This window comes from Sphaeramia orbicularis, chromosome 12 (genome assembly GCF_902148855.1).
Source record: "Sphaeramia orbicularis chromosome 12, fSphaOr1.1, whole genome shotgun sequence".
Taxonomy (NCBI): Eukaryota; Metazoa; Chordata; class Actinopteri; order Kurtiformes; family Apogonidae; genus Sphaeramia; species Sphaeramia orbicularis.
Genome location: NC_043968.1, coordinates 68,022,253 through 68,049,176, shown reverse-complemented (window position 1 = coordinate 68,049,176; position 26,924 = coordinate 68,022,253). Strand labels below are relative to the sequence as shown.

At 37.5% G+C, this 26,924-nt stretch overlaps 1 protein-coding gene across 1 annotated transcript in view; it reads left to right on the top strand.

Annotated features, from left to right (window-relative positions):
• Positions 1-17,577: 17,577 nt before the first annotated feature.
• The window catches only part of fubp3 (far upstream element (FUSE) binding protein 3), a 43,923-nt gene continuing 34,576 nt past the window's right edge, over positions 17,578-26,924 (top strand). The window contains exons 1-2 of the mRNA XM_030149552.1: positions 17,578-17,702; positions 24,400-24,511. Of these exons, the coding sequence (XP_030005412.1) occupies positions 17,607-17,702; positions 24,400-24,511 (208 nt within the window). The 5' untranslated portion in view covers positions 17,578-17,606. The remainder of the gene's footprint in view (positions 17,703-24,399; positions 24,512-26,924) is intronic.

Sequence of the window (26,924 nt, the reverse complement as noted above, 5' to 3'; positions counted from 1 at the left end):
TCCCGGCTCTGTTAGTAAACAAATGGTTTGTTTGTGGTGGATGGCACTTCAAACATAGTTCACCGTGAGGGAAGAGATTCAGGTGAGTTATCACAGAAAGACTTACGGATTCATGATACTTAGGCTATGACTGGGGTTTTACAGATTTGATGATAAATTGGTGACGAAAGTCTCCCGCACCTTTAAAAACAAATAAATAAATTGGTTCAAACATAAAAGTTGTTTCAGAGCTAAAGAATAAAGTATTATTGGCAATTTGAAGGGATTGTGAACGGTGAATAAAATGGAGATGTTACATTGACTCAAGTGGTCTCACAAACATTGTATGGTTTGCTTCTTGGCTGAATTGACGCTGATGAAACGTATTAATATATCCACCAACAATGTCCTTGGAACATAATGGAAAATTGAGAGAAATAAGTTGATGTCTTTAGAGACTGGGACCATATTTAAAAACTAACATGATGCCCATGGGAATCAACGGGATCTAGAGGCAGTAGAGTTGATATAATGGGGAGCTGAGCTAAGCTTACTGGTGTAACACACAGATTAGGAAAAAATATAATGGTCCTTATTTTGTTATGTGTTGAAATCAAAAGTAACTGAAAAGAATGCATTCATAGTAACCTTATATATATCTTTGAAAGGGCTTTACATCATTACTGTATGACTTCATCACATTCACATTACTTGATGACTTGACTAAGCTTACTGGTGTAACACACAGATCGACATGGACCATAGACTTTTACACAAGACTGAACATGACAGTTTATTGGGAGTCACTGCCGTCCTGTGTCCGGATCCACTGAACTCCGGTTCCTGTTGATCTGAGTCTGCGCAGAACAGTCTGTCAAGACAGCATAAGACTTTTACACAGGAGTGAACATGATGGTTTATTGAATTTTACTATTTCCAGTAGCAGGTGAAGGCAGCATAAGACATTTACACAGGACTGAACATGACGGGACTCCTATTTTTTGGGACATTAATGGGCTGGGTCTGACCAGGGACCGGGCCACAGTAAGAACCAGACCGACCTTGTTAGTGTGTGATCACAGCCGAACCTGGTTCTCCTGTTATGTCCCGGTGGTTCTGTTGATCTGTATCCAGCACACCCCCGTTTGTGGCTGTGAATAGACTCCTCTGCAGCCCACCCGTAAGTTCTTTATCATTTTAAAAACAACTAATAACTTCAAAAGTATTGGTCGTATCAATAAGCTGTTTTTGCCAGTCTGATCCTTGACCCAAAATATGTAAGTACTCCACAAGGCAAAGACTAGCTCTCTCCAGTTTTTCAGTTATAAAGCAGACACACATGCACACACACACACACACACACACACACACACACACACACACAGAGGCTACTTGGCTTTTATAATATAGATGCAAAATAATAAACTGATGTTTTAAGTAAAAATACACAAGTATTATTAGCACTTTAAAGGTAGATGTACTCTTTAGTATTTCAACTCATCTACAGCTCGTGGTAAACTAGCACGTCGGGTTTTGTTTCTATAAAAAGAAGAAGAAGAAGGAAATTTGTAGAGCTTTCAACAACTTAAAGACTTCTGTGAAATGAAAGTCTAACTGCGTGCTGCTTTTTCTAGACAAAAAGGTTGAAAACCATTAAGTCAGTCCAAAAATGACAGGTCTCATGCAGCCACTAACAAATGCATTCTTAAATACCACATACAAGTGACTCAGCACTTGCCACTTTCACATTGTTTTTCCTCATTACCTCCACCAAGGAGGTTATGTTTTCATTGGGGTTTGTTTGTTTGTTTGTTTGTTTGTTTGTTTGTTTGTTTGTTTGTTAGCAAGATAACTCAAAAATTTATGGAAGGATTTTGATGAAATTTTCAGGAAAAGTTAATACTAGCACAAGGACCCAGTGATTACATTTTGGTGGTGATCAGGGGGGACGGGAATGATCTGCCTTGGCGGAGGTCTGTGCTCTTCGAGTGCTTTTCTAGTTTTTATTTTTATTTTTTTTTCAGGTACCACAGGTACGTGGCCAGACCTGCTGTAGGAATCCTGTGTAATTTGTTCTTTATTGTAACTTTTTAAATATTTCACCAATGATTAACTGATATTTCATTACTTTTACAATTTTTCTTTGGAAAACTTTGTGCTCTTTGTACTTTTTCAACATTTTGTAGGAAACAGGTGCCATTCATTCATCATCATTTACACAGTTTTCTGAAAGAAAGCTCAGATACGAATGAAAATGAAATGTTCTTAAATGAGGTCCAGTGTGTTATCTTAAAAGCTTGTTATATTGTAAACTCTTAATCTGAAAAATAATTTAAGATGTCTGTGAACATTGAGAAATATGTCCTTATAAAGTAGCATAAAATGGAAATATTCAAGTACAAAGGTGTCAGATTTCTTGTTCAATATAGTACTTGAGTAAATCAACTTTTATATGAGTATTTTATAAAAGTATATACTATGGAAACTATTAGCTGAACAGATTTTACTGCCTCATGTCTTCTACTGATCAGAAGATGTTGTGACCATTCAATCTTTGCTTCTTATGTACTTCTCTGTGTTCACTGACCTCCTCCAACAGCCAACCACACAATGAAGCTGGAACAATAACCATGGGAGGTTAATTACCAGCAATTAGAGGCCAGTGGTGCCCTCCTTCTCCTTCACTGCGGTTTGTATGTAACCCAAGCCCAAGGAGCCGGCTGGATGTAGCTCTATTGTAAGGAGGTCTCCTTCACCTGCCTTCAGGGTGGACCTCTGAGATGTTTGCACAACATCTGCATCTTGTTTTTCTTAAAGCTTTACGTGCCACATCAGCAAATGTATCCTGTACAAGTCTTCATAGTGACATTTGAAATAATTTAACAGGTTCTTGTTTCAATCTACTGTCGCATCTGAATGAATGCTGCTTGTGCTTTTAAGGAGAAGGTTTCCTAATAGCTCCTTAAACTGCAAGACACATTGTTTCAAAAGAAAATCTCACTTAATGCTCCTTTACTCAGCAGGTAAAGGGTTAATGGACTGGTCCCCTGAGGTTTGTGCAGAAAGCTAATGGACCTCATGATGAGATCACTCCCACAGTCAAGAAACAAGAAGCAACATTTAGAACAGGCCAAAAGTACTGCTAATGCTAGTAGTGACAGCGAACTATTTATGTGACATTTCTACACTTCTTTTATATGTTGGAAGTCATAAAATAAGAATGTACTCTTGAAAAGAAATAAAGATGATGGCTTATCTAACTACAGATTTATTCTTCTGATGGCTGAGTCTAAGTAAATTCATTTGGCTGTTGAGTCACATTTTTTCCCCCACATATAACCTCATTTTTCAGTGACAAACATATCTTTTTTTTTAAACACAGAGATGTACTTTTAAAAGAAATTACATTTACTATATATTTTAAATTCCTGGTTTGCTTTATATTTTGCCAGTAGTTTATAACTGTACAGTTTTGCGGATTTCATTATGTATTTTTCTATAGATTGTATATTTTGTGGCCAGAGCTGCAAAGGTTTGGGAATGTCTGTTCAACATCCATGCAACATTTCCACCAGAAAGAAGAAGTACAAAGTGATGTTAATTCACCAGAATGCAAGAAAAGGCATGTTTTTATTTATTTTTGTAACTGTTTATGTTGACCTCTTTGATTTGTCGTAATAGCTGAGATACCCACTTCATTTATACTCATGAAACTTGATCTCATGTAGAACGTTAAGAGGCCATCTGTGAGCGACCATCAAAATAAAGCAGGATACACTTTGCCTTCCAGGCTAAAATCCATGGATCCTGTGTGTGTGTGTGTGTGTGTGTGTGTGTGTGTGTGTGTGTGTGTGTGTGTGTGTGTGTGTGTATGTGTGTGTGTGTGTGTGTGTGTGTTTGCAGTGTTTTCCTTGATGTCGAAGCCTATTTTCTGGTGTCAAAGGACACCCATACGGCAATGTCCTTAAGATCTATAGACAGATGGGACCATTATGGTCAAACCCTTTGGCTTTGTTTGGCCTGAGCTGGTGATGAAATATTGATGTAAAAATAGGAATATTTGGCCTGCTGCTCAATGTTGCTGATCTAAAAGGGTTAATGAGTGCGAGGATTTTCCTGTCTCCTGTTACAATAAACTGTGGCTCAACTCCCCCTTAACATTGACTGGACTGGAATCTACCGCCTCTAAGGGGATAACAAGAATCGATAACTTTTTCAATGCTGGATTAAGGCACCGGGTACAACTACTTTAAGCACTACATTCACAACTAGAGTGAGTTGTTGACTGCCAAGTTGTTGTATTATTAACTTTTACATTAACATTTCTTCATTTGAGTTTTGAGAGCGTTTTAAATTCCTGAAATATTAACTGTATTTTTTACATGCAAAAAATGGTATGTTATAATGGGCTATTTCAGTGATCATGTGCTGGGTCAAAAAAAATCACCAAAGGTAGTAAAATTGTAGCAACTTGTAGTCAACATCATTGGTAGTGAAACAGCTTATAGCATAAGCAGTAAGAAGTGGACACCATGACATCTTTACTGTTGGAAGCCAATATTTTGTGTTGAGCTTTCGGCATGTTTAGACTGTTATGAGGAGGGTGAGGATTTCCCTACTGATGAAGTGTTGTTGCAACAGTAATCCTGTACAATCATTTGATCATAGTCAAGTTGTTTGTAAGTTTGACTCAGCAGACACTACCGACATCAGTCTTGTATTTGCCCTAAAATGTTTTTTTATGGAGCAGTGAATTAAGAATGGATCAGACCATTTATCCTTTCCTTTTTTTGTAACCATTTCCCATAAGAATCTGAAACAAAGACACATCAGGATCAGGTTCAGTGAAGTCTCAGTCTTTATAAAAATCCATGAATGAATAAATACATGTATCAATGAATGAAGAGTTTCACGTTCAGGTCACATCTTCATCTCTGAGCTTTGAGCAATTATTTTAACTCAGTGCTGGCTCAAGCCCACCCAACATACTCAGCAGCCTTAAAACCAGCATTTTACAGTGTAGGACCTCATATTAATGAAATAATGAGTCCCAAATTTATATTTATAAAACATAGTTACTGTTTCACCAATTGTGTGTATAACAGTGTGTAAATCACTAGATGTGTTTTTTAAAAGGCAGAAAATAATTATGATATGTTAATACTATATTATTTACAATACTTGTCATTCCTTGATCCTATCTCTGATACACTATACTTATTTTTAGCAGACTCAACACAAAGTGCAGAGCCTGATGTAATGAAACTGCCTTTCATTATTTGACCTTAGTCAGCAGTCATTCTGTGGGCTTTGGAGAGTCTGGCTGTCGTCCATACCCACTGGATCAACATCAGCGTCAGTCTGCAGAGCTCCTCCACAGTCCGCCAGCTGTGCACATGAGCTGAGGCTGCAGTTTGACTGGTCCGTTAGAACACACCTGTTTCTACAGCATTTCCTTTCATGTCTTACATACATACACATATCTAGAAAAAAATGGAAAGATTAGTGATTTTATCGTTAACAGGTATGTGTTTGAGTAAACTTTTTTTATTGTAGACACTGCTGACAAAATGTCTCCAAAAGTCCCCAAAAAATGAAATTGTTTCAAGCATTCATTTACAGTAAAATGACAGCTGAATAATAAAATGCACTATTTCAGATCTCAAACAATGCAAAACATGCCCTCCTATTCAGTTCTAAACTGTCATCAGTAATTTTCAGTTACTTCTGATTGATTATGTAATGAGTGCACATGTGTGTGTGTATATATGTATGCATGTATCTCTCTCTCTCTCTGTATATATATATATATATATATATATATATATATATATATATATATATATATATATATATATATATATATGTATGTATGTATGTATATATATATATATATATATGTGTGTGTGTGTACAGAGAGAGAGAGAGAGAAACACAGATTTCACATCTTCACATCACTTTTTGCATTTGCAGTTTCAACTATTTAGGTCTGAAATATTTACTTTTATACAGACCAAATCAATAGCCTCAACCACCTTCACCTTTACACCCTTTTCCTCTTTCTTAGTCACTCAGGGCAGCAGTAATGCAGTTTGTTGATCTGGGATCAATAGATGTATCTCTTTCATTTGCTACAGGGACTTTGCTCATGGCTCTCCACATCCCTTCCCCTCCCTGGGGGCAACTGGTGGGTTTTGTTTGCAGGCTCTTTATGCTCTTCGATCTGTTTCTGTTCGAGGCGGTCAAGGGGTGAGGGCCCAATCAGGTTCAAGGTGGGGATCCTGTCAGCTTTGTCTGCCCTACTCTCAATGAATCCCCTTGGTTGATCTAAATGTTTAATGGCGCTGGTTATTTGGTTGTTATGGTGTGTTATGATTGATGCTAATGTAATGTTCGTGATAGTGCCTGAATTACACCACAGGGTATGTAGTCTGTTTGGGCTGGGTGTTTAACTCATCTTTAGTGCTGAGTGTTGCAGATACGTTCTCAAAACACAAACCTCATTTCCTGAAAAGGTTTTCTCTAATGCGTTTAAAACTAATATCTATGGTGGGTTATTTCATGATGTCCCTACATTTCCAGTCTACGAAGTGACTGTGTACTGGTTTGGACCATCACAGATACTGTGTTTGCACTTTTCACTTATAAGAGCCTGAAAAGTCTGTTTCATCTTTGACATGCAGAACCCAACATCCATTTTGTTTTTTAGAATTGTCTGACCACAGCACACTTTTCCGCTGTCTTTCAGCTCATATAAGAAGAATTTGGAGGCTTTTCTCCACAGAAGTGATGTACTGTAGTTTTTTTCTTGTGTAATACAGTTTCAGGTTGCATTTCTGGATGCAGAGGTGGATTGTGTTAAAAGCGAACCCGTTCCTCCTGATCCAGTGTATTCATATTCATCACATCCCTTTATCCCTTTACACACTCAGTTTTCCCTGAACTAAAAAAAAATCACAATTTTAAATTATTTTGGTGATTGTCAATTCTCTCATGACAGTTTTCATAAAGACTGACTTTCAACCCATTCTTTTTTTTTTTTTTGTGGTTGCAAGCATTAAAAAATCTTTTTGTTCAAACAATATAACAAATCACTGATTACACTTGTTTTTGCACCTTGGAAAATCTCCCAACTATTCTATGAATGTGGTTTATAGAAGTTATGTTGATTCATATTTGGTTCTGCAGGGTTTTTTTTGTAAATTATTATTTTATGTTTAAGTAGTCTTGGATTTTTTTGTCTTCATTTTGTTTCTCTACCAAAGATCACCTTCGTTAAACTTGTTTGTACTTTCAAGCATTTCAGATTTTTTTTTCTTTCGTGAAGTTATTTAATGTGTTTTTCATACAGTTCTATAAATGTTAAAATATGACTGTGTCAGTGACTGTAACCTCACTTTTTGAGCTTTAAAGTGAAATATGCTGGTAAATTATATATATATATATATATATATATATATATATATATATATATATATTTGTCGAACAGCCCTAAAAGATCTTTGCTCTTTTCAATGCATGAAACGAGGAAGACAGTTTTGCTCCATGAGACTTGAGGTGCATTGGCACCTTAAAGCTGATCCAGCCGTATACGCTTTGGTTGAGCATTACTTGCCGCTTTGCACCTCAGTAAGTACAAGCGACACAGCAGGAGGTGATGGTTTTATCTTGAAAGTAGATTCTGCACCACCAGAGTACACCGAAGATAGATTCCACTTTTGCAGACCCCCATAGGCTGTGGTTTTAAAGTGCTGAAAAGAATCACAACAGTTTTGCCTTGGATGAATAAAAAAAAAATTCTGTCCATCTCTGCCTGCTGATGTGCTTTTATTTCTGTCATGCCCGGTGTTTTAGATTTCAACAGCACCTTGTGTCATTCTTAAGAAAACTCTCTCGGTGGCTTGTTGTGCGGTGACAGCAGAAAAATTACCTGCAAAACACTCTTTGTCAGCTCACTGTGTGGAGAATTCACAAACAAAACCATTTAGCCATTATTTCCTCTCAGTCGTAGATACAGCCTGGCAAAGCAAATGTTTATCAAGAAAAATGGAGTGACGGTAGGAGAGGACAAAATAGGACAGGTGGAGAAAGAGGCCAGGAGAAGGAGAGAGAAAAGATGGAGGAGGGGGTTATTGGAGCCAGGGAGGGGTCATGGTGGAGAGAAATAGTGGAAAACATCCGTAATTTTCACCGCAGGGTCCTATGTAATTGAGTCATTTAAAATACAGATACAGAGCTGAATCAAAGCAAAGTGGTTCATTGGAGGGAAAGGAGGAAGAGGCTGCAAAGTGAAAGGGATAAAAACAAGGAAGGAGAAGTGTGTGTGTGTATGTGTGTGTGTGTGTGTGTGTGTGTGTGTGTGTGTGTGTGTGTGTGTGTGCCTGTGTGTCTGTGTGTCCTATTATCAAGCAAAGCTGCTGTGTTTACCATTCTTATATATCGTCATCTTCTCTTTTAATGCAGAATGTTACCTGTCAGACATTTTTTGTAGTTTGTTTGTCTTTTGTGTTATACACTTTCACCTACCAAAATACACCTGCATTTCCAGATTTCCTAAAATGTTCTTTTTTTTCTCCAATAGAAGCTATAACACTTTCAACACTTCACAGTTGTTCATTTAATTATACATAAGAAAGTTTGGATGCCACTGATACACTTGTTGCTTTTTGCTTTGAAATATAGCATGTGGGCTTTCTTCTATCTCAGCACACGTTTTGAAGTGATTTTGTGAGTTGTTTGGTTTTTTTCATGTATATCTTCTTTACCCCAGTAAGTCAACATCCACCCCCTTCTTTGAACACTGATCCTAACCCTAAATGAAGATTCATACAACTAGGGTTATGCTAGAAGAATTGTGAGGCCAGTATACATGTATTACACTTCAGCTGGAAGGGAACACTTTCTGCTTGCTGTAATATGCATTTGAAACATAACCGAAATTACATATGCTTTAATAATTTGGACATTTTAATTTGTGTCATTTTTCCATGTATATGAAGTGAGTGATATTTTCTCTTTCTTTCTTTCTTTTTTTTTTTTTTAATCAAATAATGGTGACAGTACCACCAGCTTCAGAAATAACTCACAGGAAATGAGACCACATGCTGTTTAGTGTAGAAATTGAATTTACTAGCCTTTCATACGGTGGCCCAGAGGTGCAACAGGCCAAAAAATTATCCACTAGACGAAAAAAATTATCTACTACAAGAAAAAAAAGAGAACAGCCTAAAAAAATTATCCACTAGATGAAAAAAATGATCTACTACAAGAAAAAAAAGAGAACAGCCCAAAAAAATTATCCACTATAAGAAAAAAAAGAGAACAGCCTAAAAAAATTATCCACTAGATGAAAAAAATTATCTACTACAAGAAAAAAAAGAGAGCAGCCTAAAAAAATTATCCACTAGATGAAAAAAATTATCTACTGCAAGAAAAAAAAGAGAACAGCCCAAAAAAATTATCCACTGTAAGAAAAAAAAGAGAATAGCCTAAAAAAAAAAAAAACCACTAGATGTAAAAAAAAAAAAAAAAAAAAAAAAAAAAAAAAAAAAAAAAAAAAATCCCCTATAAGAAAAAAAGGAGAAAAGCCAAAACAAATTATCCACTAAAAGAAAAAAAAGAGAACAGACAAAAAAAAAATTATCTACTAGCCCAAAAAATTATTCACTATAAGAAAAAAAAAAAAAAAAAAAAGAACAGGTGAAAAAAAGTATCTACTATGAGAGAGAGAAAAAAAAAGAGAGCAGCCCCAAAAAATATCCATTATAAGAAAAAAACAAAACATCATCCACCTTTTCAATTACGGGGGCGCTGTTTTCCCGAAAGGTGTCTTGCTTTAAAATTAAGGCCACCACAAAAAATAAAAGGACAGGCTGAAAAATTTTAAGGCTTTCGGCTAATGTGGCTAATGCTAAGGAAGTACCCCACCGGAAGTGGAGGTCGTGCGCTAAAAAATAAAGTTATTTTAAAATATAGATATTTACATTAATATAGTTTGCAAAGCAGTTAAATGATTAAATACGGTTCCAATGTCTGCTCAAGGTTAGGCATGGGCGTTAAATGGTTAAGGTTAGGGTATGGTTGGGGTTAGTTTTCAGTGGTAAATGCCCCTTGTGTGCACTGTGTGAAGGTTCGTTGCTAAGCTAATGCTAACGCGAAAAGTTGACGGCAACTTTGTGAACTACCAGTGCGAATAAACAATTGTGTGATTACGGTGTTGAATTGTTCAACTGCCTGACATTCAGTATCATTTTTGATGTACATTCGCTACATGAAGTTCTACAATTATTTTATTTTGAGAGGAGGAGAAGAGGAGTTTCCTGTGGAGCTCCACTATCATGGCATCGCCCATTTGTTTGGATGTAGACCTCTCCTCCTCAACTCAAACGGAGTGTCTTCACTAACACTAGCTCAAGAAAGACATTTTGTGGAGATAAAGATGTCAGCCATGGTACGCGGTGCCGTGCTGGGGTACCTGGCACCGAGCTGCGGCACCGCGGTGCCACGGCAAGTGGTTGGCACCGAGCCGTGGTACCGCGGTACCTCGCGGCACCAACCGAGGTGCCGCGGCGCCAGCCGGGGACCTTATTCGCACTGGTAGTTCACAAAGTTGCCGTCAACTTTTCGCGTTAGCATTAGCTTAGCAACGAGCCTTCACACAGTGCACACAAGGGGCATTTAACACTGAAAACTAACCCCAACCATACCCTAACCCTAACCTTAACCATTTAACGCCCATGCCTAACCTTGAGCAGACACTGGAACCGTATTTAATCATTTAACTGCTTTGCAAACTATATTAATGTAAATATCTATATTTTAAAATAACTTTATTTTTTAGCGCACGACCTCCACTTCCGGTGGGGTACTTCCTTAGCATTAGCCACATTAGCCGAAAGCCTTAAAATTTTTCAGCCTGTCCTTTTATTTTTTGTGGTGGCCTTAATTTTAAAGCAAGACACCTTTCGGGAAAACAGCGCCCGCGTAATTGAAAAGGTGGATGACGGTTTTTTTTCTTATAGCGGATATTTTTTGGGGCTGCTCTCTTTTTTTTCTCATAGTAGATAATTTTTTTCACCTGTTCTTTTTTTTTTTTTTTTTCTTATAGTGAATAATTTTTTGGGCTAGTAGATAATTTTTTTTTGTTTGTTCTCTTTTTTTTTTTCTTTTAGTGGATAGTGAAAAATCCACTTTTAGTGGATTTTTTTTTTTTTTTACATCTAGTGGTTATTTTTTTTTTATTTTTTTTAGGCTGTTCTCTTTTTTTTCTTACAGTGGATAATTTTTTTGGGCTGTTCTCTTTTTTTCTTGTAGTAGATAATTTTTTTCATCTAGTGGATAATTTTTTTAGGCTGTTCTCTTTTTTTTCTTGTAATGGGTAATTTTTTGGGGCTGTTCTCTTTTTTTTGTCTTGTAGTAGATAATTTTTTTCATCTAGTGGATAATTTTTTTAGGCTGTTCTCTTTTTTTTTTTTTCTTGTAGTAGATAATTTTTTTCGTCTAGTGGATAATTTTTTGGCCTGTTGCACCTCTGGGCCACCACACTTTCAATATAACCTTTTCAAATATTGTTCTTGGAAAATGTATTGTTTCTAAATTGTTTTTAAAATATTTTGGTGTGCCTCACATTTACACACAAGACCCCCGATGGCTTTGCACATTACATTTATGATATGTTGACTTGTTACTACTTTGTCAGAATGGAATCTGAAATGTTTGTGAAGTTGTATATAGTGGGAAAAGGGGCAGTAACACACAAAACACAAAAAGTTCTGGTTAGAAACATATGAGAAAGAGAAAACAAACTTGACACTCCATGAAAATTAAGTGTGAAAACATAGAGATCAGGTGATTGTTAAAACCTGTTGAGATGTTTGTATGTTTTCTAATGTGAAATATGTTAGAGGCACTTTCTCTTATTCACCGCATTTCTCCCCACAGACAATTTTTCCTTGAGTGAAAGCTTGTGCAGGGATTTGTCAGAGGTCTCTGGATGAAACATTATCTGTTTCTTGTATCCTGCCTTTAGAGATTAATGTCCATAGCCAAACTGTGGCAATTATGAAGCAATTACAGTTTCATATGGCCCATTCTTTGAGGTGGGTGGGGGGTGGGGGATGGGTAGAAGCTCTATAGTTAAAAAGAATAAGTGTGCCAATATTGATGTTCCTTTTTATAAAACACTCGGCCATCCAGCTGGGTGGATATTCAATGTGTCTGACAAAAAAATCAATCATATTTTTTTTTACTTCGCTAAAACAAAAATGGTGAATTAATTAAACACCACAAATTGATGATTTCATTTCAGAAGGACAAAACCTTTGCTGAAAAGTGGCCCTGGTGAATGCTGGGAACAAGAGCTTATTCTATGCAAGACAATAACAGGAGGAAGCTGTTTCTGTGACACTTGATCAGCCTTCTTCAGTAACCACAAGTAGACACACACACACACATACACACACACACACGCACGCACACACACACACACACACACACACACACACACACACACACACACACACACACACACACACACACACAGTCTTCACTGACAAGTTCCCACTGCTTGATTGGCAGGCCTCCAGAGACCCACACCTGCTTTAATGGCTCTCTTACTTTCTACGCTGTTTGACCGGATGGAGGCTGAATTTTTAATAATTGTCTGTATGTGTCTCCATGCTCATATAGTATTCATGGCCTGGCTGTGTATAACAACCAACCCTGGATTTTACCCTTTGATACCAGAGCTCTAAAATTCATTTCCCAGCCACCTGTGGGTCTGAATACATTGGACAGCACATGGTAGCAATATGGGATCATACTTCAGTCACACTAAATTGCAGGTCTTCATTTGTGAACAGCCCTTGAGCTCTCACTTAAATTCTCTGCTTCTTCTTTGGAGGTGATAACATGCCCAGGGGCTGATCAGGAACGGAAACTGGATGTCTGGGAGATACAGCTCAGCTGCGGAACACAAACCTGCTTGTTTCAGATTTGACAGAGCCATATTCAAGCAGCTGCAGGAGTATGATGTACATACAATACGCCAGCATGTAGCAAGGCAGAGAAAGCTAATATCTTGTAGACATCTGACAGATGCCTTTCTCTAATTGTGATATATTGTACTTCCATGACACCAGATTTGGGTGTGTAAAACTGCCTTTCTCAAACATAGGATCAGCGGTCTCAGTGCATCATGGGCCTGTTTTTTATTGGGGGGGTTGCCCTTTGAATAAAAAACATAGTCATGCTTTGATATGTGAATTCACTTTCTAGCGCTGAGTGACCTCTATGATTTCCTCACCTCCATACATTCATATTTCTGACTTATCACATACTAACACTTGGTTGCAGTGTCACTTTTTGATGTGCAGAGTAGTCTGAAAGATGTCTAGACATGATTAGGATTTAGGCATCAAAACAACTGGGTTGAAAATGGAAAAAAGGTTAGGTTTAAGGGTTGAAAAAATGGTTGGGATAAGGACTAAAATAGGAAAGAGAAAAAGAGTCAACGGGCAACATGGTGGTGCAGTGGATAGCACTCGTGCCTCACAGCAAGAAGGTCCTGGGTTCGACTCCAACACCAGTCGATGGGGGGTGGAACCTTTCTGTGTGGAGTTTGCATGTTCTCTCCGTGTCTGCGTGGGTTCTCTGCGGGTACTCCAGCTTCCTCCCACAATCCAAAGACATGCACTGATAGGTTAATTGGTTAATCTAAATTGCCTATAGGTGTGAATGTGAGAGTGATTGTTTGTCTCTATATGTCAGCCCTGCGATGAAATGTCCAGGGTGTACCCTGCCTTCACCCGTAAGTAGCTGGGATAGGCTCCAAGCGACCCCGGTGACCCTAGTGAGGATAAAGCGGGTTCAGAAAATGAATGAATGAATGAATGAATGAATGAATGAAAGAGAGTAAACATAAACACTATGACACAGGACATGAACCCTGGGCTCTCGTGTGTAAATCCATAAACTAGTGTACCGCATCCACATCCTACTAAGGTTTCTGCTAATTAACAAAACACATTGCCCATGTTGCTTGTTGATGTCTAGGACTTTCACTGACTTTTATCTGGAACCCTGGTTGTTGAAAAATGAAGTGGTACCCATGGCAGGAAAAATGGACACCAATGGTTCACAACCAATTGCACAATGTAATGACATAAGGCCAGATCCACCAAGAACAGATTGCACCTACAATCTGCTCTCTTTATGCAACCTACACATAAAAGATTTTGTGCTAATAATATGCTGCTGTAAAACCAATTTTCATAGTCCTATGATATTGAAGTGTCCATCAAACTATTCTCCTGCTAGTAATGTACGCTGGCAGATCTGAAAGATGTTTGGCAATTGTCTGACCCTTAAAATTATGTGTGTCAATGTATATATTTGGGATATTGTAGAAACATTGGTACTGATTGTGTTTGTTTGGTGTCACATCATCTCTGTACCCCAAAAAAGATATATGCTCATTTATCCACATGGTGCAGCACTGGTAACTTAATCAACAGCAGGTCTGTCTGGATTTGATTAAGGTTGTGTGTTCTGAAGATGTGCAGCTACAACAGTCTGGGATTGTGAGATAATACGGATACAAAGATACATAATAAAGCAGTCTGATCATCAACACCATCTACCTGGAGGTGATAACTGCACTATCCATCTTCATGTAACAATTAGTGCCAAATGTATTCGCAAAGAAACAGGCTAATGTTGTACTAAATAGGTGAATATTTCTATTTACATTAGCACTATCTGTTTAGCAGCATAGTTTGCAGTGAATTCCACCCTTTGCAGGTACTGTGCATTACACATAACATTATTTGTCTCATTTGCAACAGTTTTGCACCCATAAAATCTGTGCAATTATTTTGTGGATCTGAGTCTTAGTTGTCAAAATGAAAATGCAATAAGAGTTCATAGTTGTTTACTTTAGAGGAGAGGCCTCAGTGTGTTTTATGTTGAAGATGCTCCCTATATGAGCACAATGGGAAGACATTTAAAAAAGAAAGCATTCTTAGTATGAGGTTAAATCAAAAGAGTTTTTTTTCAGAGCAAACAAGAGATCTTCAAAACACAGTGTATTGACAGTAAAAAAAACATAAGTCAGTCTGTGTTTGTGTAAGTTAGTATTTGTTAGTATATGTGTCCTAAACTGCTGAAAAGTAACACTTCTTGCCTGTTTAAGAAGTGATTGACCTTTCAATTTTTCCTCAAGGACTTCAGCAAAGCATTTATGCAACATAATTTTAACGGTGTCTGGGTCCTGGAGAGACGCCAAATTTGTCTTTTGGGTCTCATGTTGAGAACCTCTGCACCACTGCATTTCTGTACTAAAAATGCTTTAACTCATGTACTTGGGAGAAGAGGTTTATAAGCAAAAAAAAAAAAAAAAAAAAAAAAAAAGTTTAAATACTTTCTACACAAGAGCTGTTCCAACTACTATACCACACAATGATTTGGGTCCTCCCTGGTTCACTATGCTCATTGAGGTTTGGATACAAGTCATGGAGCAGGAACTGTTTTGCATAGACAGTTTGAAAATTTGCAGCAATTTGACTTTTCTTCTGTCTGGCTGTTGGCATTTTCCAGATGTGCAACAATAGATGTTTCCACATGTGCAGTTAAGGTGAAAACCAATATTCCTCAATTTTATTTTGTGTCAGATGGGATATTTTTTATTCTGTCAAGTCATATTAGGCTACAGTGTTAGAGCTACAAATGGTGAAAGCAAACTTAAAACATTTCTGTGGCTGTGTAGAGGTGCAAGTCACATTTGGGACTTTTTTTTTGTTTTTGTCTTGTACATAGACTGTCTGCGGAGCCTTTTAGTCTGGATGCTTCCCTGTGGTTTGTTTCATTCTAACAATATTTTAGTCACAATATTTTCCAGTCGGGATATTAAGTAGTGCCTAATTTTACTGTAATGTTTTCTAATTTTTAATTTATTGAACAGGTATATTCACAAGATGCAGACATACAGTATGTTAAGTGTGTATATTTATTGTTAAATATACACATTTAACTCATTGTATGCCTGTAATCGCTATTGTCAAGAAATACATATATTTTGTTGTATAAACCAAAGCTCCTAAAGTCCACCTCAGCAGATGAATGAATTGTCATTAGACATGTCAGTTGAAGTCCAACATAGCAGACATGAAAACTTCTAATTGACCTCAAATAAAAAAAAAAAAAAGAATACTTGTGCTCTACAGATGGACCACCACATCACTTATTTGAGAGTCCAAATAAAACTGATGAAACTAGAATGATTGACTTCTTCTGTATTTGCTTCATTTTGAGGCCAAGAGCCCTTTTGCCACCAAAGAACTTTAAGAGGAACTTTTAGACAGGGATAGAAAAACCTTGGGTCTACAGAAGTAAGCCAGGAAAAAGCTTTCCCAAGGACTTTGTAGATTCCCTGGGATTTTGGGGAGGCAGGGTTATGTTCTAAAAAATTTACTGGTGGAACACACTTGTAGTGTTCTGCACTTACATTTACCCACAATGTTTAAGCCAGTAGGTGTCTGTAAACTTGTTTATTTAATTTCTAGAACCTTCACTTCATTTGTGTTTTGATCATTTGGAAAATGGAGAAAAAGAAGAGAAGCTATTAGGATGGATGACAAGGTCATTTGCTGAATTTGCTCTTTTGAGCGTTTGGGCATATTCGGCCCGGATCTTGTTGTACATATTTGCTGAATACGTTGAAAAGAAATTTAGCGAGACTTCAAGTTGGTGATTCAAAGTGACTGAGCTGGATTTGAATACATTTCCAAGAACTTTGAGGTGCAGTGGAAACGCAAACCACACAGATTACCAGGAATTCTTTTACCTAGGTAAATAAATTCCTAGTATTAAAAGTTCCTAGAAACATTGGTGGAAAAGGGGCTATGGTCCTTGCCACTTGTTAGAAAAAAAATGTCCTTTTTTTTTTTTTTTTTTTTTTTTTTTTTTTTTTTTTTTTTTAGCATTTCAGGAGTTATTTTAGCTTAACAAAGATAATTAAAAAAAGAAAAGAAAGAAACATTCAGTTTATCTTTTATTTACTATGACTGATGTTTAATTGTCTTTTTTTGTATCATAACACTAGTTTTGTACTCATCTGTGTATAGGTATTTTTGAATTAATGCAATGTGTATTGTGTATTGTATGACAAATGTCAATTAATGTGCAACGTCCTTGTTCAGTAAACCAATAGAATTAAAAATACAATATATAATAAAATCTATCATTTAAATTAATTAGTTTATGAAAATAGTACATTTCCCCCTGACGTACCTGTAACTAGCAAAAGTTGTAAATGAAATTAAGCTACTTGATGACACTCATTCGCTGGGTTTGAGTTTATTGGTTTGAAATAAATAAAATAAGCAGTTCAAAATATTTTATAAAATGTTATGAATGGTTGAAATATGTCACAAAAACATAAATGATGAGCGTGAATATATGCTTCCTCCGAACACCGCTGATGCGCCATATCCTGACCCACTGGTGCTGTATCCAGCTCGTACATGAGCCTCGGTCTTTGATCAACTCGCGAGATCATGTGGCTCGCGGAGCTTTAGCTTGGCACGTGTGCTGGGCTTTTTTTTAAGTGTGGCTCTCAGCTGCCGAGGCGGATGATGATGATGGCGGAGCTGGTTCAGGGACAGGCCTCGGTGGCTCAGCCCGGAACGAAAGATGACTTCGCAGACACGATACGTCGGGTCCGACAGGTAAAATGCTCTTCTGGGAAGACGAGTGTGATAATTACGGACCACGAACAGAGTGTTTGCATTTGGAGCAGGACAGGACTTTGGTCGGGGCAACCCGGACCCCCTACTCCAAACACTCCTCATGCACCCAACAAGCTAGGAGCAAGGCTAACGTTAAATAGCCGACACATTATAGCTGAGCGGACAGATTAGAGTTTACAGTGGACTGAAGATGTTTAACCACCGGCGTCCAAACTGTCCAAACGACCAGGAAAGTCATGTCCGAACCAATACATAAAGGCCTTGTGTAATGTCGAAGTTTGTGCAACTTTAGTAAGTTAAGTCGACACACTGCAACCTGTTGTCAAGTCACAGAAGTTGTGGTTAGCTTAGCTCGCTAACTCACTAACACAACTTTCCTACGCTGCAGCTTGACTCACAACTTAATGTGATATTTGGTTCTGATATAAGGCCAGAATAAGCACAATGTCCGCCACACGCTGTCAAAAAGTTAGCACGCTAGTTTTGAAGTCCTGTGTGTTAGCGATAGTAAAACAGGTTGTAGCCCCAGTTAGAAAAACATATAGGGTTGTTTCAGTGACGACACTAAGTACAGACGTAAAAAAACCCCTTCACTTCCTTTCTTTAACTCGATACAAGTTGATGTGTACAATTTGTGCAGCACCTTAGCAGTAGCGATTAATCACGTAAACCAGCAAGCTAGTAAAGCTAGTGTTAGCTTGTTAGCATGTGTGGTACCAAATGTACCATCAGGCAGCGTTGGAGTTAGGCCATGTAATGTAACGTCATCTGTTCAAATAAGCCCCCCTCTACTCCTCTTGTCGAGCACACTTGGATTTTTCCATTCCTGGCTGGAAAATACCTGAAAACGTAACTTAAAATGCAACGTACATGTCGCTGCTCACCCCATATTGCTTAATGCTTAGCACAATCCACGACAACAAGAGGAGGCATTTTATTGCAGTAAGCTAAGTTGTTGGAAGTAGTGCTGTTTGTTTATTAAGATTGTTTACAACTTTATGCATCTAAAAAGATGTAAAATTAAACTTAAGTTGTATACCTGCAAAATTTACACTCTTTTGTACATGATAAATAAGGTATGACTCTTACCTAAACATTGCAGTCCTTTAATATTTCTGATTCTTCTATCAAAACAAATGGTATTGCATAACTGTTGCATCAGTTAGTTACTGCTGGTAATAAATTTCAGTCATAATTTTAAAATGGGTTCATTGGTTCTTTAGATCAGAGGACAAAATGGAATTTATCCACTTGAACCTAATATAAGTAATGGCTCACAAATTAATGTAAAAACTCCAATACCTCACCTCATGTCACAATCCCTTTTACATGTGGATAACTCTTATCTACAATAGTATGAATAAACTTTGAATGATGTGTGTATGTATATGTGTGTGTGTGTATATATATATATATATATATATATATATATATATATATATATATATATATATATATAAAAAGCTACAGATTACAATCATTGTGGTCACTGATAAGTCATATATTCAGCGTTGTTAATTATGAGCATGTGGAATAAACTCATTGTAGAATAAGCTTACTCCTTAAATTGCCAAGTAAGACGATGCAGATTTGTTTTCATACACTAAGCATTCACACACAGTATGTCAAATATGATATGCCATGAGACTGGGCCCTGCGTACGTATGTCATTATATTTTGTAATTGCATTCACGCCATTTGGCTAATCAGAAAATTACCGGTGACCCTAAATTACACTCATCTGTTGCTCTACTTTCAATGCTTTTTTAACTCTATAAGGTTGAAATATAGCAGTTGCCTTCATTTTCAGTGAAAGGGGCTGATGTAAATATGGAATGCCATAGGAGTGTAAACACACAGAAGTCAGGGTTTGGTTCACCTCATGCACTTGACATTGCATTTTGTTGTATGCAACACAAAACTCCATATAACTTACTAGCCAGATGTTTTTTGCTAAATTTGAAAACAGTAGTGACGTTTGTAATGCATTCTCTTTGTTTGTATTATCATAGTCTTCTGTTGCAAAATCATGGAATGTATAGTGCAGTCATTGCCTGTAATTCTGTGAACAACCTGTTTGATGTTTTTATGCACACTTACTGTTCAGCTGTTAAACAGTTCAAACATGCTGTCCTCATTCAATCTAATACTCACTGTTTTAATGTAGTAGATATCAAGTATTTGGCTGTGATTTGAAGTTGTATTTCACTTGTGTTTCATTAGTCCTCACCATCGTGTGACTGAGTCAAACACTAGTCAGTCTGAGCTAAGCTTAGCATGACATTTTGGTTGCTTGCAGCTTAAGATTTCCGACTGGAAAATTTGTGTGTTGTGGTAATCAGTGTTTGCAAATGGGCTATCATGTATTTTTTATATGAATTAACCAAATTGTACTGGTATGGACAGTACGCTGTTACATCCCCAGTATAGAATGGCATGATTTCTCACTGAGTAACAGTGTCAAAGAGGTGTTTTTGGATCCCAGTATATATGTATTTTCATTTTTACAAAAAAGATTCTTTAAAATACATACTTAAGAAAGTTTTAAAAAGCTGACTGAACATTATGTTTAAAGTATTTCTTATATTCACAAGGAATATTTACATTAAAAATGTGAGTTGGCTTTGTAGGCCAGACCAGTCCATAGTGATGTTTATCCAGAGGCCTCAGTGGACTGGGGGGGTTATGGACAGTTTGTCCCAAAATGGTTGCCCACAAAAACCACTAGCCTGCATAACTACAAACTCCCACTGATGGCTGTAGCATGATAGTTCTGTAGAAAAAATATTTTTGTGCGCACATTCTTTTAGCATCTTACTAAATGCATTTGGAATTTCATATTTGTTTTAGGTAATTAAAAAATCTAGCAGGTGTTCTAATGTTGGTAAAATACTGTTAATAGTTCTGTAAATTCCACAACATGAAAATTCATTCTTCTTAAGGTGAAATACATGCAGAGCTCTTGCACCGGTGCAAAATAAGTACTTTATGTACTGTACAAATGCCGATTTGAATCATAGTCTTTATGACTCAATACATGCTCAGAGGAGTTTTGTCTGCATATTTACTACAGTAAGCATGTAATAAGTCAGTGGGAATGTTAATACTCTCACAGCACATGGTCCACTTAAACCCTATTGGCTTCTGTTTTTACAGAACAAGACATGACATCGCATTTACTGAGATAATTATGTCACTACCACATAGAAAGCACAAAACATTGCCAAGGCAACTACACTCCTCAGTGTAGTTTCCTTAGCAGTTCTACACAAAGAAGTGTGCAGAGAATATGTAGAATTTAGAGAAAATTGTCTACTGTGACTTTAATCATGGACATTTTCATTGTGAAACTTTTTGTGGCACCATATCTTGAGATTACCCGTGTACATGGTAAATTACAATAAATCTGATGAGTTTTGACAGATATTTTTGGAGGATAAATATCCCATGTAAATTTATATGCAGATTTTTTTAAAAATCTTTTTTTAATAATGCCAATAAACCCTCTTTATAAGGTCTGTCTGTTAGAAATGTCCCAATCTGGATTTTTTTGTTTCTGATATGATTTTTTTAATGATTAATTTTGCCGAAACAATACTTTTTACTGTTAAATTTTGATTTTATATCACACATGAATTTCTGGTATATGGTTAACATCAAAATAGCTCTTCCAAGCATTAAAATTAAATGTAACCAAAGTATTACCCAAAGGTTTTTATTTTCATAACATAACCAACATTTGTTTTTCTTTTCTTTTTTTTTTTTTTTAAACAAACCTACACAAAGTCAGGTCATATATAGAGTCAAGACCAATTCAGTCCAGTATTTGTGGTATGCTATACCTCTTACAAAAAAAGAAAAACTTTTAGAATAAAATTTTAAATGTAAAAAAAATAAACCAGCCAACCAATCAGGTAACTTTTACATGTTAAAATTAAACCTTTTCTTCTATGGGCTCTACATTCAGTGTACATTCAGCTTTCACAGTCAGTATTCATTCTACGTTCAGCTTCACTGCAGCCTTATTGTTCCAACGTGATATCATGAGTGACGTAAATATACACGCCACTAATTGATGCATCAAAAACCATGCACTGAGGGTTCTGGTTAGGGATTAGGGTTATGTGAACCGGAGATCTTGGCGTAAATTGACACGCGATCAAATGGTGTTGAATAACACGCAAAAAGTCAACAATGCATACATATAGCACACCAGATGCCATAAGAACTGGTGTGACATGCAACACTATTTCATGAGATCAGCTTTGTTGTTCTCATACTCGATCATGTGATACTTTTGTAAGTGACAAATAAAATTTGTTGTATTAAAGTGACCCCTGATACTCCCTCCTCATGCAACTGCCAGTTTACACAGCTTGGAAGTTGCTGCTTGATGTTTGTTGCTTTCCATAGAAAAGAGTTGCCACGCAATGGACATGTTGCATGACGTTTCATTTTAATTTATGGCAGCCGTTAAGCAGAACGACACTGAAAACTTGTGTGAAAACTGGATCGACCCGATCACGTCACTAAATCTGATCTTCTAAAAAATGCCAGATCGGCAGCTGATACCAATCTTTTGAGCTGATCGGGACATTCCTACTATCTGTATCAATAAACTGTTTTAAGCCTATACTATAATGAGGGGTATGGAAGTGCTGTAATGTCTGTATTTTTAGGACACCGACTGAATTTCTTATGTATTGAAAAAATGCCCCTTCAGGCATAGTTGTCAGCATTGGTGTATACACTGAGCTTGAGTGCTCTAATACTAATGTCTGGATCTGGATTTTTTGGTTTCCAATCCGATTTTTTTTTTTTTGGATTAGTTTTGCTGATACTGATCCTATTCTGATACAGATTTTTTACAACGAAATTTTGATTTAAATTTGCAGTCATTATTATTGGGTTATTATGCTATTATTTTACTTGAGATCACAATTGGATTGAATGTGGAACCTGTGCTAAAACAAGTATGACACCTTTAACTCTTAATAACTTTAGCATAATTTTTGCACTTTCCGAACTCATACTGTGGACCAAATTAAACCTTTAGCAGGCCGGTTTTGGCCCGCAGGCCATATGTTTGCCACTACTGTTGCACATCTATGGGTAGGTCCGTTCAGGTATTATATGGGGGTGTGTTTCGTGCTGTGATGCACAGATCAGGGGGTTACTCATGGGTTGGGTTGGGTTGGGACTGGTCAAAAGAATGTCAGTTTATTTGCAGGGTGGGTTGTGTCAAATAATTCCACAAAAGCCCTGCGGGTTAAAAAAAAAAAAAACCTGACTCGCGCATCACTCCCGGACCTTAAAGTGAAACTTATAGACTCTTTACTAATTCCTCTAAGCCTCCCACTGTTGTGCAGCAAATTTTCCTTTTCCCTGCCTTCAGAAACTTTAATTTGAGGGGGCAGGACATTTGTCGTCCCCCCCCCCCCCCCCCAGAACTGAGCCTAGATCGGCCAGATCTCGTGCCCAAATCTAATCCAATCTTCTAAAAGAATCAGCACCCGATACTGATCTTTAGATCAGATCAGGACATCCCTATTTAATACATTTGCTATGTTGTTGAATGGCATCAAGTTTTGGTCAATTTCTTTTTGTTAAAATGGGAAATTGGTATCTGTTTTAATATACAGACCTAATTTCAAGTCATGGGCTGTTGGTGAGATTTCTTTGGTAAATAATTTTGCATCAAAGACCAGAGTTTTCTTGTGTGTTGACTGCAGGTGTAATGCTGTTTATCATACCTGACATGTAGCTGCAGCATTTCCATGAATAATGTCAGTCGTACACCTGCTTGTTTCTCTCCATTTCTTTGGAACCAGTCTTCAACAAGTTCCACTGGTGTACTCTGAAGTAGATAATCATTCCTAGGGGTGATGGAATACTAATTGCCGTCAGTTTTTATATTGACGAAAATATTCTAGTCAGGCACACATCAATTTAGTGTAATTTTCTGAAATACTATACTTTTGTATGAAAGGAAAGGTGGCAGATTAACAGCAAGTGGAGTGGAAAATATTGTTGGGGGTCTTGAGCACTGTAGCTTCAGAGTTAAATGTCCATCTCTGTAGAAAAGGAGTATTTACTTTAGTTGGCAAAGGGGCTTATTTCTAAAGTAGACATTTCTTTTCTTCTAGGCTATCATGGAAATGTATGAGCTCTTGAGTATTTATATGCAAGACGTACAACACAAATCTAAAGTGAAATGTGTTGAACTTGAAGGTGACAGTGACCATTTTGTATCAGTTTGATATGCAAACACCAGATTCCAACTCAAAACCACTGATAAATATGGAATTTATTTGCTGAATGTGTTTTTAACATCTGTTTTTCCCTTTTCTGTCCCCCTACTTCCTCTAAAAATGGTAATGATGGCTCACACTTTGGGCATGAATAAATTGCTGTGTATCCTGATCAGTGTGATTTAGCCTTGAAAGCAGTGCAAAGTAGGTTTAGTCAGAGAAAACTGGCATATAGATGATGGATGCAATTTTAAGAGAGGACAAGGAAAGTGGAGGGACATTTTTGCTTCATGGACAGTCCAGTGTTCACTTGAAACACAATTACAAGTTGCAAGGAAATCTGAAGCATGTTGACTGAAAACATTACAAAGTGGTGTCAGCTTTTCACCTTTACTCCATCTGTCCTGCTGTGATTGTGTCTCCAGATGGCAGCCAAGATGGGAGGAGACCAGGTGCCCAACCTGAACAATTCATCTCCAGTCATAGACCCCTCCCTCTATGGTTTTGGAGGCCAGAAACGCTCGCTAGACAATGGAGGTAAACTACCACTGAAGACGTATATGTTACTGGTGCATGTCTGCAGATCTGTCCGATATATTGATATTGGGGCTGGGCAATCTGACAATCTTTTGAGGTGAAATCACTCTCTGAATCACAGTTTTGTTTTTTTTTGCCTCTATAAAATATAGGTAGGATGCAACCAAATGAGTTTTCCTCTTGCTTTCTCTGGTTCCTGGAGGTTTGTGCTATATCTGATGGTCTCTTATATTTATCTGAATAGATACTCTTCATTTTTGCATAATTTAACTGAAATTATGGCATTATTTTGACAATCTAGATGGATTAAACATAAATTGCACTTTCTTGTACATAGAGCTACAGTCTTTCAATTACCTAGACCACAGGCATCAAACTCCGGTCCTTGAGGGCTGGTATCCTGCATGTTTTAGATATTTCCCTCTTCCAGCCACACCTGGTTCAATTAATGATCAGCTCATCATCATGCTCTGCAGAAGCTTGATAACGATGTAATGGCTTCCAGGTGTGATGGAAGAGGGAAACATCTAAAACATGCAGGATACTGGCCCTCGAGGATCTGAGTTTGACACCCCTGACCTAGACAATTGCGGCTGTTTTGGTCCATCATTGTTTTATATTGAATAAATAATGCTTTTTTCACACTAGCATAACTGACATCCAGAGTCTGATTTTACACAGATGCTTTAGAGTTCAGATACCAAACCTGCAGCTGACAAACCTAGGATCATTGTTTTTTAGAGGCAGTGAAACAACACGTTACACAAACTCTGCAAGTTAATGCAGACTAAACCTCAACACTTTAGTGCAGACAGACACTTGAAATAAAGTTATTAGCCTAGCCACCTTTGTTTGGACATTAAAGCTATACCATATGATGTGGCATTTTTACACTTTTCTTTTGTCATCTTAAAATGCTCCTAATAAGCGTGTGTCAAATTAAAATGTAAACGAAATCCACCAAGTACTGAAACTCAAAAATGTTTAATTGTCATATATGGCTCATGTTTCTGATAAAATTCTGACCAATCATTTTATTTGGTCCGAATGAAATAATTGGCCAAACCTGGCTGAGCCTCCTGTCAATCGTCCATTACGGCTGACCAGCACCCGATTCATTATCGCTGTCCCCGCATCCGATATGTGTACCTCTGAATCTGACGCTTCACTCGCACTGCTCCTCCTGTCACTGACCACAGTCTCCTGTCTAGGATGTGAATGGATAGAACACAAATGCACATGTGGAAGGGAAAAAACGGATTTATTTACAGAAACAACAACTGAGGGAACAAACAGGAGTCCGGTGAATGAAGGATGGACATAAAAGTCCGGAAGTCCGGTGTACTGAACTAAACAGACAGGTCTGCACAAAGCTCAGCTTTTATGACTCATACACATACATGTACCTGGTTTCACATGATGTAGGATGATAAATGTATGGACTATGAAACCGTAAATGTTCACGGAAAATTTGCGGAGGCCGCATGTTCACAGTGCGTGCGCCCATCGCCTGGGCGCCTCATCTCCCAGCTGATGTGGTGCAGTGAAGACACTGACCCAGCGCTGCACAGACCAGACCCTTAAATACAGGGTCTACTGATGAAACAGGGGTTGTGGACCCATGGCAGGTGGATGATGTGTCTATTGCTGAGGGAGGGGTCCGCGGACACACCAAAGCCAACCGGACCTCCACCTCCCCTTCCACCACGCGCATCAGGTGATGGGAGGGGAGCATCAGAGCTCAGGCAGGGGAAAGCGGGCGGGCTTTGGAGGGAGACGGGTTGTTCATGTTCAAATTTTTACTAAGTGCTGTGAGAAATGCCACATCGGTTGGTGTAGCTTTAATGCCACCAACCCAAATTAGTGCAACAAGAAGCGCTCTTTGTTGAGTCCTATAATTACACTGAGAAACAAATGTTAGTGGTCAAGTTTTGTCAGAGCTGTTGTTTATTCCATCATGACACATTTTTTACAGTCCCTCCAAAAGTAGCTCATATGACTTATTGTTAATGAATTATATATTGATATTGACAAGCTGTTACTTATTTCCTGTATCACATGGAGGTGAAGATTGATCAAATCTGACCAAGTGAAAAAAAGAGTAACCTGAGTAAAAAAGGACTACTTAGAATGTACTTTTTAAAAAATAAAATTTTATTCTCCTTGATGGAGAAAATTTCTGTTTGCTCCTTGTTCGAGACTGAAACTCGGAGGTGAAGATGACAGATGATGGTAATGTCTTTACTGACTTGAACATTTGTAATGGATTTCGTGAATGATTATACCAATGATTTTGAGCTGGAAAAAAGCTGACAACAATGGGGAATTTTGCAGTAGCACTACAAAGTCAAAGGATTTGTAGAAATTAACCTCACTCGAAGGGCTGGGTATTGGGGTAAAAATTTTTTCTTCC